The 12,978-nt window shown below is 40.9% G+C and overlaps 1 protein-coding gene across 1 annotated transcript; it reads left to right on the forward strand.

Moving 5' to 3' along the window:
• Positions 1 to 267: 267 nt before the first annotated feature.
• Positions 268 to 12,516, forward strand: LOC100553362 (uncharacterized). Its single transcript, XM_003216989.4, has 5 exons — positions 268 to 471; positions 5,157 to 5,262; positions 6,906 to 7,012; positions 9,639 to 9,811; positions 11,294 to 12,516. The coding sequence occupies exons 1-5, from the start codon at positions 357 to 359 to the stop codon at positions 11,573 to 11,575; spliced, it is 783 nt and encodes a 260-aa protein (XP_003217037.1). The 5' UTR covers positions 268 to 356; the 3' UTR covers positions 11,576 to 12,516.
• The last annotated feature ends 462 nt before the right edge of the window (positions 12,517 to 12,978 follow it).

Genomic DNA, 12,978 nt, shown 5'->3' on the forward strand with positions numbered 1-12,978 from the left:
TGTGTATTGAACTACTTTTTCTGTCAAATTTTTGTATAACATGATGTTTTGGTGCTTAATTTGTAAAATCATAATCTAATTTGATGTATAATAGGCTTTTCCTTAATCTCTCCTTATTATCCAACATATTCGATTATCCAACGTTCTGCCGTTTACGTTGCATAAACTGTATAGTTTATGCTGCCTATTTGTTTTTCCCAGTCTCTAAAGTGCAGCAAGGTTGATTTGCATACTGGTTCTCGATTGGTCATTATAGGGAGCCGTGGTTCGGGATTGGTTCCGGCGCGTTCGTGGCGTCGGCGAGGTTCTTCGGTGTTGTGTTGGGCGGAGAGCGGGCCTCCGTGGGGCGAGTCGCCATGGGGCTTCCTGGTCGCGCCCTCTTCCTGCTGGCGGCCTCGGACTTTGTGCTGCAATGGGGCCTGTGGGCGGTGGCGGCCGCCTTGCGCACCGAGAAGTTCTTCGATTTGGCGGGTGAGGGGGGCACCCCCATGGCACAGTGGGTCTGGGCAGCGGGGGGGGGGGGGGCAGCACGACGTGCCCATACACTCAACGTAGTATGGGGCTGTTTCGAGGGGTGGAGGGTTGAGCCCCACGCAGACCCTGGATGATCGCCCCCATTTTACAACCCTTGCCCTTCCTTCCAAGGCTGCACCTACACTGTAGAAGTAATACAGTTTGACACCACTTTAACTGCCATGACTCAACGCTGGGGTAATCCTGGGAGTTGTAATTTGGCACCACTTGGCAGAGAAGGCCTTGTAAAATTACAACTCCCATGGCTCCCTAGCAGTTAAGTGTTGTCAAACTGCATTGATTCTAGATGCACTCCTAGTTTGTAGTCTGGCACATTCTGCCCCTTAGACAGCTTGGGAAAGCTGCTGCTGCTGCTTCCTTCTTCTCATCTTCTTCTATTATGAGTCCCACAAAGTTACTGTTTAAAGATTTCAAATCCTCCAAATGCCCCAGCTTAGCTGGCCAGCTCCTGGTTAAGGATTCTGGAAGTTGTAGTCCATAAGTGTTGACTGGGCCAGACTGGAATCTAACACACTTCAGACATAGCCTTGTGATTGGAAATGATGTAACATGTTGGGACAGCGAGTTTCCAATCACTTTGCCCTGATGAATGCTAACTGTAAAATACACTTAGTGTGTATTTAGTTTTATTATAACAGGTTGAACACTCCTCTGGAATTTTAAATCTAAAATACTCCAGAGTTGTCCACATGAAATAAGGGTATTAGACTATTGGATTATGACCTGTTATGATCACAACCTATTGGGTATTATGACCTGTTAGGATCATAATCTATTGGGTAGTGGAGTTTCGGGAGTGTTCCTTTAGTTTATTGGGTAATGGATGATCACTGGGCACATAAAGATTTTGTTTCTATGCCACGCTCTCAGCAGACAAAGATTCAAGTAGGCTTCTTTAGGATAACATGTTTGTTTTACTCACAGCTTCATGTATTTAAATATCGAGGTACATTTCTTGTCAGATTAAACTTCAAAATGTTTCAATTTGTATCTTTAACTTATAGTCTTTATCAGTCTCTTCAAAACTATATTGCTCTGTACAGCTCTCTTTAATAACAGTCTACTTCCAAGAAAACTCAAGCCTCAACTGTTGTCTAACTCCTAACACTGGCTTCTGTACTCAAACAGACTCAAGCCTCAACTGTCTTCTAACTGTCATCATCCACTGCTTCAAGTACATCGAGCTAAGAGAACTGCAAACCAAAGAAGACAGGAAAATAAACTCATACATTATAAAGCAGACAAAACATTAAATAGAGGAGACTTGAGAAGGTTGCTATCTCCAGCAAGGGGCACCTTTGCTTTCTGAAGGTTCGGTGTATGCAAACTTTGTAATTGAAAGTGTGGCATATAAAACTACTTTTAGGCAATGTATGTAAGGTCCAAACACAAGTTAATTCCATGTTTAGACTTGGGTCCTGTCTTCAAGATATCTCATGAAGTACATATGCAAGTATTCAAAAACAATCTGGAAAAAAAATCCTAAATCCCAAAAACCTTTTTGATAAGGGATATTCCACCTGCATTTATTGTTCAGCACATGGTTTGTTATTATTATTTGGCCCATACTTATTTGTCGTCCACTTCCAACTTTTATGATTCTAAGTAATGCACAGGCAGGTGGTTCTATATGAGCCTGCTGTTTTCCTTGCAGTCCTCCCTTTTCGATTGTAAAAGGAGCTCAGCAAAAGGATGAATGCAGCCACCCTGGTTTCTTCAGCATCTGTTTCCTCCTGGATGGAGCCCTTGGAGAGTTTTGAAAAACTGCTGTTGTGTGATTCGGGATTGATTAAATAAGCCCTGCTTTGGCAATGGTTATTTAAAGAAGTGGCAGTCTTGTTAAGTCTGAAAAATTACACTAATCTATAAAATGATCTGGGAAATATTGAAACACTGGTGCTTAGCTCTCTCCGCCTTCGCCCCATGAGTGCCTCTACATTACAAGTTGTGTCAGACCGATACGAATAAATGGGCAACCAGCAAAATTGTGTTCTCTCCTCATCCATGAGGGCAATTAATCCCTTTGCTGTCTTAATGTGTTTAGAGCACAACAGGACAGCATATTGGCAAGAGGTGTGAATGGATGTCTAGGAGAGATTATTTTCTTTGCTAAAATGTGTGTGCACAGCACAATGTTATAGTATTTGGATCTATGGGAGTGGATTTGCCACCTCCATTCAAGGTTTGAGCCAAAGGGTTTTAGTCTTTTACTTTTAACCCATGCCCAACACTGGTGTGTGGCACCTGGATTATTGTGTGCTTTCAAATTGTTTCCAATTTATAGTGACTCCAAGGCCTTTCTATACTGCCATATAAAATCCAGTTTACCTGCTTTGAACTGGATTATATGGCAGTGTAGATTCATATAATCCAGTTCAAAACGGGTAATCTATCTGGTTTGATAGTCTGGATTATATGGCAGTGTAGAAGGGGCCTAAGGGGCCTTCCACACAGCTATATAACCCAGAATATCAAGGCAGAAAATCACATAATATCTGCTTTGAACTGGATTATCTGAGTTCACACTGTCATGTATTCCAGTTCAAAGCAGAAAATGTAGAATTTTATTCAGCAATGTGGAAGGGGCCCTAAAACAAACATAAGATGGGGTTTTCTTGACAGGATCTGTTCAGAGGATGTTAGCCCTTGCCTTTCATTGTGGCTGAGAGAGTGTGACCCCCAGTGGACTCCATGGCTGAGCAAAGTTTCAAACCCTAATCTCCAGTCACAGTCCAACATTCAAACCACTACACCATGGCCCCTTCTACATTGACCAAATACAATCCAGATTATCTGATTTGAAGCAGATTATATGACAGTGTAGACTCATCTGGATTATATGACGGTGTAGAAGGGGCCTAAGATAGCTTTCTGAAAGTGAATTTATCCAGAACTGAAAGAGGTTCTCCACTTCACCTTCCAGGTATAAACTGGCACATTGTTTAACATGCACACAGCTCACCAGCTGTCACGTGGAGCTACCTTACCTGTGGATTGGAAACCTTGTTATTTGTTTTCAGCTTTGTCAGAGGCCCATCCTAGCTTAGGCTGGATGTTTTACTGCTTGGCTTGAAGGACAAGATGCTTCTCTTTCATCATAAATCACACAAGCAGCTGAATCTTATTTGTGATGGTACAGGAGCCATCTTTTTGGGGATGCAAGCCGAAATACACCCTCTTCCTGTCACTGCCTTCACGTAAGCCTTTGGTATAGATAGGGCCGCCAGAGAAAAAAACTGGAGGTGATTCCTTTACCATTAATGGTAATGGATTTCCCTCTTTGTTTGACAAGCAACACCTGCTGAAATTCCCTCCTCTGCACAATTATTAACAGAAAACTAGAGCCATCTCCACTTTTCACTCACTTTGTATGATAGGTCAGAAAATTGCAGGGAAACAGAAAGACTAGGTGTCCCCATCTTGTACAGAAATCCTCTCCAGTATATTGTTGCTGTTGTAAGCTAGGTTAGAGGTCTTCTAGATAGGTAAAATTCTTGGTGTTTAGGTTTGTAGGCCTGTTCCTGGGATTATTTGGGGTGCTGATTCAGAAAATTGCATTGGATAGACCACATGAGCTCTAGTTTCTTAGATATGGCTCTTGTGGTTTATTATGAGCTAGCAGATCAAGACTGTTATATGGCTTCTGTTCTGTATGCCATATACCATGGGGGAAACAGGTGCCATTTTTGGAATCAGCAGGTAAAATATACCCAGGAACAAGTCTAACATTTGAGGAACCAAAATGTGTGTTGGCCAGAGTTGTGTTTAATGTTGCAGTCCTTTTGGCTGATGGAGTAGATGGCAGCTGCAAATTCCTGAGCTGCTCAAGAGCCAGTTGAGCAACTTTCTCTGCCCTCACTCTGCCCTATGCCACTGCGAACTCTACACACTGTTTCAAAAAGTGCCTTATGCCATTGCGCCAGACTGTTATGCTGCCATAAGGAACTCATGTGTTTTCATTTTGGGCTAAATGTTCAAAAAGGAATGCCGTTCTAACAGGTCGGGCTGGGATCATGGAAATTGTATTAACCCAGAAATAGGAAGGAATATGTGGTTCGCTAGACAAATAGATTTGCTAAACGAATCCCTTCTAGAGATCATGCATGTATTGAGTTACTTTGTTGTTGTTCGCCTTCAAGTCATTTCTGACTTTTGGAAAACTTATCATGGGTTTTCTTATCAAGGTTTTCTTATCAACATTTCTGACTTTTGGAAAACTTATCATGGGTTTTCTTATCAAGATTTATCTGTTGCTTTCCTCTGAGGCTAAAAGAAGGCAACTTGCCCCAGATCTCCCAATGGGAGCAGGAATTTGAACCCTGGCCTCCAGAGTCCTAATCAACATCCAAACTGTTACACCACTAACTGGCTCATATACATCATACTGGTTCATATATGTTAAAAATTAGAAGTAGGAGAATATGAAGTGCTGATGTTAAATCACAGTTAATTGTATGCACAGGCGTCTCAATGGAAGGATTTATGAGTGCTCCCAAGAGAACTGTCTCTTGCCAGAGAGGAATACAAGCACTGCTGGAGTGGATGAACTCTTCTTTTAATGCCTGAAACAGACTTCTCTCTTTCTCTTCATCTTTCTTCCCTCTTTTTTTCCCCTTCTCTAGGAAGTGGAGCATTCATTTTACTGGCACAGCTCAGCCTCAGTTGGGGGAACAGCAGTCATCCTCGGCAGCAAATCCAAACAGGGCTAGTGACTGTCTGGGGACTTAGGTAAGTTTCCAATGAACTTTTGTTTCACAGGGAGGAATCAATTTTAGCTTTTGGAATCATAAGATTATAGAGTTGGAAGAGAATACAGCAACCATCCAGTCCAGTGTTTCTCAATCTGGAGGGGGGGGGGTCACGAGGGGGTTGTCAGAGGAGTCACCAAAGACCAGTATTTTCTTTTGGTCTTCTGTGTGGGAAGTTTGGCCCAATTCTATTGTTGGTGGGATTCAAGGGGCTCTTTGATTGTAGGTGAACTATGAATCCGAGCAACTACAACTCTCAAATGTCAAGGTCTGTTTCCCCTCAAACTCCATCAGTGTTCAAATTTGGGCATATTGAGTGTGCCAAGTTTAGTCCAGATCCATCATTGTTTCAGTCCATAGTGCTCTCTGGATATAGATGAACTACAACTCCAAAACTCAAGGTCAATGCCCCCCAAACCCTTCCAGTATTTTTGTTGGTCATGGAAGTTCTGTGTGCCATGTTTGGTTCAGTTCCATCATTGGTGGAGTTCAGAATGCTCTTTGATTGTAGGTGAACTATACATCCCAGCAACTACAACTCCCAAATGACAAAATCAATCCCCCCGCAACCCCACCAATATTCAAATTTCGGTGTTTCGGGTATTTGTGTAAATTTGGTCCAGTAAATGAAAATACATGCTGCATATCAGATATTTACATTATGATTCATAACAGTAGCGACATTAACAGTTATGAAGTAGCAACGAAAATAATTTTATGGTTGGGGATCACCACAACATAAGGAACTGTATTAAGGGGTCACGGCATTAGGAAGATTGAGAACGACTCATCCAGTTCAACTCCCTAAATTCATTCCACTTCATAGAAGAATATTACAAATTTTGATACACCAGAAGAGAAGGGTTATTTGTAATATTTTGGCTGGGACTTCTGAGAATTGAAGTTAAAAACACCGGGAGGATCAAAGTTTGGGAACTATTGCTCTGTGATCTCCAGAGGACTCCCTCCTCCCCTTGAAAAGCCAGAGCTTGTCTGTCCAGCTATAGGATCAAAGCTATACTCTGCTCTGCTGTTCTCCTCTCCAGTGGCCAGTAAATGGCATGGGCCTGGGTGCGGGTGGATCTGCAAGAAGTAAAACATGGATTTTGGGGTAGTAGAAGATGACATTTAGCATAATTCTGCTACGTCTCCCTGATCCAGGATCTCAGATACATTTCTGTCTTTATTGCTGCACAGATATGTTTGATCCTGTGCAGACAATGCCTATTGAAAAAACCAAATCAGTTGTTCAGCAAGAGTTTGAACTTCACAGGCAGGGCGAGTATATTGCATATTTCCATATCCTTCCTAATCATTAGCAGAACTAATACATTATTCATAATCTTTAAAAACATACAGAATAAATTGTGCACGATAAGAAAAATTTCCTTAATTTATACAGCTCACCATATTCTTTTCCCCCCTTTGATGCAGAGTTTTGATTTTTAAATGAATACGGCTTTTCCACTTATAATCATATCAGAAACAGCTTTTTCAACTGTTGTTAAAATCACAAGAACAGGTCCACCAAAAAGATGGCAACATTACCTAATGTATCTGGTTGAAGCTAATGTAACAACATGTATCCTTGTCGATATGTTCAATTGTTTCTGTTGTTTTCAGGCTAGGTCTTTTCCTTTTCCTGCGGATCTTGAAAGACGGACATGACAGACGGTTCCATGGTATACGAGACCAACCGGGCATTTTCTTTCTTTACTGGACAATGCAAGGTGAGAATATCAGGTGATCAATGTGTGGAAAAGGAGTGGATTAGAAGCAGTGAACATGTTATCATCCATGCTGTGTGTGTTTTGTGGGCTCAGTTATAGGCCTGGTGACCTCTAGGTGTTGTTAGATTAATATTCCTATCTGGTTTCATCAGTGACTGCGCTGAGGAGGACTTCTGAGAGTTGCAGTCCAGTATTTCAAAGGCTGAAGTGCTAAACCAACTTTTCCCAACCTTTAGACATTCCCAAAAGCCACAGTAAACATGTCCAGTGGTTAAGAATCAGGGAGTTTGAAGTCTAAAGCATCTGGAATGCACTAAGTTCCCACACATACCATAGATTAGGATCAAGTAGCCAGTATGGTGGATTGAGTGTTGCTCTGACTCTGGTTTGATTCCCCACTCAGCTCTGGAAACACGTTGGGTGACCTTGTGCAAGTTACACATTCTGAGCCTTAGAAAACCCCTTGGTAGATTCACTTTAAGTTTACCATAGGTCAGAAACGACATGAAGACACACAACAATAAACTTTAGGAGCTGTTTGCTTCCATCTAGTCCTGTTTGAGATTTAAAATGTGTCTCAGACACCTTGTTCTTCACATCCTTTCAGGAGATCCACCAACAGAACATGAGAGTCTGGGCTACTTCTATATCAGTTTCAAACCTCTGGCATGCTTCCCCCACCAAGAATCATTTGGATCCCTGGTGTATATTTTTACCCTTCAGAAATGGAGCACTTGAATTTCACTGGGCTTTTGATGTGCAACATCTTTCATTTCTCTTGGTCATCATTTTTTGCATAGAACTATTTGGCCAAATTTCATTTGATTTTCCATTGGTGATGGCTATTCCGTTTTACCATTCTTCAATCAAATTAAATATTTCATTTTATTATTGCATTGTATTGCATTTATCTGCTTGCTATAGTCCACTGCGGATACAACTATAACATTGGTTCGTGGTAGTGATGATTATGGTAGCATTTGGATTGGATCCAAGGTTGGAGTGTGTATTGACCAGGTCACTCAAGCAGCCTTCATCACTCCTTCAGCACTTCAACATAATAAGTTAGGAGGTCCTTGTGAATGGGGTGGGGTATGCAGGTTGAGTATCCCTTATCGAAAATGCTTGGGACCAGAAAGGTTTGGGATTTTTTCAAGTTTTGGAATAGCTATACAGTACAGTAGAGTCTCACTTATCCAAACCTCGCTTATCCAAGTTTCTGGATTATCCAAGCCATTTTTGTAGTCAATGTTTTCAATATATCGTGATGTTTTGGTGCTAAATTTGTAAATACAGTAATTACAACATAACATTACTGCGTATTGAACTGCTTTTTCTGTCAAATTTGTTGTAAAACATGATGTTTTGGTGCTTAATTTGTAAAATCATAACCTAATTGGATGTTAAATAAGCTTTTAATTAATTAATTAATTAATTAATTAATTTACAGTATTTATATTCTGCCCTTCTCACCCCGAAGGGGACTCAAGGCGGATCACATTACACATATAAGGCAAACATTCAATGCCTTGACATAGAACAAAGACAAGACAAACACGGGGCTCCGAGCTGGCCTCGAACTCATGACCTCCTGGTCAGAGTGATTCATTGCAGCTGGCTGCAGCTGGTTGCTCAACAGCCTGCGCCACAGCCCGGCCCCGGGTTTTTCTTAATCTCTCCTTATTATCCAAGATATTCACTTATCCAAGCTTCTGCCAGCCCGTTTAGCTTGTATAAGTGAGACTCTACTGTATTTTAATATAGCCATGGGAGATGAGACCTAATTCTAAACGCAAAATTCATTCATGTTTTATATGGACCTTATATACATAATTTTTTATAATTTTGTGCATGAAACAAAGTTTCTGTACATGGAACTATCAGAATGCAAAGGCGTTAACTATTTCAGGCAGCCATGTGGCCAACGTTGGGAGTATTTCAGATTTTGGAATTTTAGCTAAGAGTTGCCCAGCCTGCAATATGAGAGATGAGAAGAAATCCCTGAAATTATATAGAGATCCCTTTTACCTAATGGATCCAAAGAAACTCTCCTTTTTATCCTCCAATTAAACCAACATTATGTATTCAGGGATGGGAATATGGTATTTTCAAGTTCTTTTAAAAATAAAGATTGGCTAGAAATGCCTGAGGAGCTAAGCTCAAAAAAATGGGTGATGTTTGGAGAAACCATAGAAGGTATAAGAGGTGGGTGGAGCTTTTGCCAGAAACTGGGTGTGTGTACATGTGAACAAAGCAAACCGGTTTGTACAAAATAAGCAATTTTTCAGGTTTATAGATTTTCATGACTGCACAATTGAGAGTAACAGCATAGATAGATAGATAGATAGATAGATAGATAGATAGATAGATAGATAGATAGATAGATAGGTATCATCAAAGACACATATGATACACAGACCAAGGGGATCTAATTGGGCTTTAACCTCAAAACTGGGAGTTATATGTTCTAATACAGAAAATGTAATTTCTCAGTGTAGCTTGTCAAGCACATGTTTAATAGTGCAGTTCTGTGCAGGTTTACCGGAGACTGAAATCAGTGGGATATACCACTTGGCTAGTGTGCCTATTAGTATTGCATTCTCTCTCCATTATTATTTTTCTGCAGGTGTTTGGGTGTTCATAACGCTTCTCCCCACTCTTCTGCTAAATCTGGAGAAACGTGAAAAGCCTCTGGGATTCTGGGACTACGTTGGATGGAGCACCTGGGCAGTGGGCTTCATTATAGAGGCCGTGGCTGACCAACAAAAGTGGCACTTCAGAAGCAACCCTGATAATACAGTGAGTCATTACTGCTGGGAAATTCTCTGCTCTGCAGTTGTAGTTCTTGAGTTCATGAAACCATGGCAAGAGTGTGGGCAAGATTGAAAAATGAAATAACTTCCTACCATTAGATCCTTAAGAGCTTTTATTTCTTTATAGACAGTGGTGTCACTAATCTAGAGCTGTAGGGAAGGGAGCATCTATCCTAGGAAACTAGTTTGGCCCTGAGGCTACCCTGAGGAAACCCCTGTCATTTCTTATCAACACAGCTTGTATTTCCTCTGTATTTGTTCCTCTTCTGTAAGCGACCTGTGATCAAATACCATCCTCATCCGTTGAGGTGTCACAAGTGGCCAGATATGTCATTAATGGTCTTACTGAGGATAAAACACAACGGGGCCACAGGTGTCTTGTAAGATGGTTTTTCTGTCATGTGTTTGCTCTACGGAGTCTTAAGACTACTTGGAAGGTCTTGTGGTTTGTAGGAATTATTTGTCTCAGCTAGGCTGGAGAAAGTGTGGCCTGTGAACTGAACTGATCTGTCTGTAATTTTTGAAGTATCTGCCATCAAAGATAAGCAAAAACAAAGTCTCTGCATAATTCTAATGGTGTGCCACACATTAGAAGGGTTGAGCAGATCTTTTGGTTTAACTACTTGCAATTATAATGTGAATTATGGATAATACTCCATTATTTGTAGACACCAACTAGACTATTCCATTCCATTCAGTTTCCATTCTCAGAGGTCACACTTGAGAACTGTGCAATCGAATTCAAATCTTAATGTTTTAAAAAAGTTTAAGATTTTGCGTTGGGCTGCATTCCGAAAGGTGCAAGTGATTGGACAAGCTATCCCTCTGACCCCAGATATGGCTGGCTATAACAGAACTTCCGTTAGCAAGTGTGACATCTTTCATCCACATTTACGGTATCTGTGGAGTTTCCAGCTTCAGCCTCTTTGCTTTCAGGCTAGTAGCATTAGTTGAGCATTTAGACACCGAGTAGTGTTTGCTTTTGTAACTGTTTTTGGCTTCCCCGAAAAGGGTAGCATGATTGAGAAAACATAAAGGCATAGATACCAATAAAACACACCATTTGTAAAAGAAATTAAAAGATAAATAAAACTGTAACATTGCTTCTTTTGCTGTTAGTAGTAGTTTGCAGAGACTATCCACTATAGCCCTCTACTTGATGCTGGGTTGCAATTTTCACCAGGTCCATCAAGCCAGTAGAGAATGGGAGCTGTAGTCTGGCATCAGCTCAAGATGTTTGTTCCTTGCATTTAGCAACTAAGTAGGTCAAGAAGGGATGCTTTTATTTCTGCATCAAAATCATTTTCTTTTTTCTCAGTGGGGGAAGCCTAAAAAGGATATTTATTTTATTTCTAAAGGTCACTTCGGTAGGCATGTTGCTTTGGGAAACCTAGCCAAATGAACATTAGAAACAGTTCAGGTTTGGAATTGGGCATCTATGTGTTATCCTTTTTTTTTATTTCCCCAGGGGAAGTTTATCCAGAGCGGCCTGTGGGCATATAGTCGTCACCCCAACTACCTTGGGGAGATCTTGTTGTGGACAGGACTCTTTGTGTCAGCCACATCTGTGTTACGTGGGTGGCAGTACGTCAGCATCATCTCACCATTGCTGGTCTGGTACTTGCTTAATTATGTCAGCGGGATCCCACTTCTGGAGAAAGCAGCCATGAAGAGATGGGGGAAGGAAGCAGCTTTTCAGGCTTACCTGCAGGAGACACCTGTGCTGTGGCCTATCAGATTTTGGCAGTAGCAGACAGCTGCATCTCTCTCTGAACTTCTAGAAGGCATCGGCTACAAGGCCACCCCAGTTCTCTCCCAGAAGAGTACATGTGCTTGGCTTGTTCAAATCCTTGGGTCATCTAATCCCCAAGAGTGGTGAATATCCATACTGTGCAATAAGACAGGGTGCACAAATGGCTTGCCATCTGGAGTCTGTCATGAAAGCAACTAGGATGCAGCCTATGTCATGAGGCAGCCATCTCCTATGTACCTCTCCTCAATGGACAGATTCCAATATGATCTTTCTGCCAACACATCTATAGCATTTCCTTCAGTGTCCTGGAACAAAAATGTGTCTGGTATAAAACACTAATCTCAGATTAGAAGGCTCTGCTGGTCTTTTTTAGCTTCAATTACATAAAGTAGCTGGAAGGCTTTGCTCTCTTCTTGGTAAATGGGTGCCCCTTGCCTAGCTCCCTGAAGTGTTAATCCCAGTAATCCAGTGCTCTGAGAAAAGAGAAGATCATAGCAGCAAGTTCACCTTTTGTATAAAGAAGCATGAATGTAACCTGCTGAAACAGGGTTGGTAGCAGATAGCAAGCCAGCTGTAACAGAAGCACTAGGGCTGTCTCCAACTTTGTGCAAGTCATTATTCCCTTGTTTTTTAATGTAAAGCCAATCTTGTAAATCTTCCAATGTTATAAAGCTATCGTCTTCATAATTAGATTTGCTTCACTGGTTAGAAATGCAACACCCACTGAAATCTATATATGGACAAGCATGACATATCCCTAGAAGGAGAGTATCTTTGAGGTCATTTAAAATACTATTATTTGTCTAGTTATTCTTTTTCACCCAACTTTGCTATGTTTGGTGAACCTTTGGACATTTTTGTACAAATGCCTCTCTTCAAATAATGCATTCACCAAGAGCAATTTCCACTTGTGAATACAGAATATCTGAAGAAGTTCAGCCGGCTCCTTGTGTTGTCTTCACATCCGATTTCTGGTCTTTTGTTTAAAAAAATAAGTAAATAAATCAGAAATCAACTCCTCTCTAAAGAATAACACATTTGTTTTTACTATAAATTACACAAGGTGGTGCTAGAAAGCAGTGCCACAAACTGTAACAGCTTCATATTTTGGAGCAATCCTTTTCATGTTAATTTTATAAATAGCTACGATCCAAACTTTTACTCAGGTCCACTGAAAATGTGAAAAACACCAGTGAAAGCACTAATTTCTTCACCCAATTCATATGTAAAACATGTTATCTTAATTTCATTTTCCTTCGTAAGAGACTACAATTTGCAGATCAGCTTAGTTTCCCTTTTTGAGCCTTCCACAACAGTGTTTTCCTTTCACTGAACCTGGGGCACAGTCTCGTATTTATTTTCACATCAGACATTTTTAGTATTGTCTTTTTTACTCCCAT

Source organism: Anolis carolinensis, chromosome 2 (genome assembly GCF_035594765.1).
Source record: "Anolis carolinensis isolate JA03-04 chromosome 2, rAnoCar3.1.pri, whole genome shotgun sequence".
Classification (NCBI taxonomy): domain Eukaryota; kingdom Metazoa; phylum Chordata; class Lepidosauria; order Squamata; family Dactyloidae; genus Anolis; species Anolis carolinensis.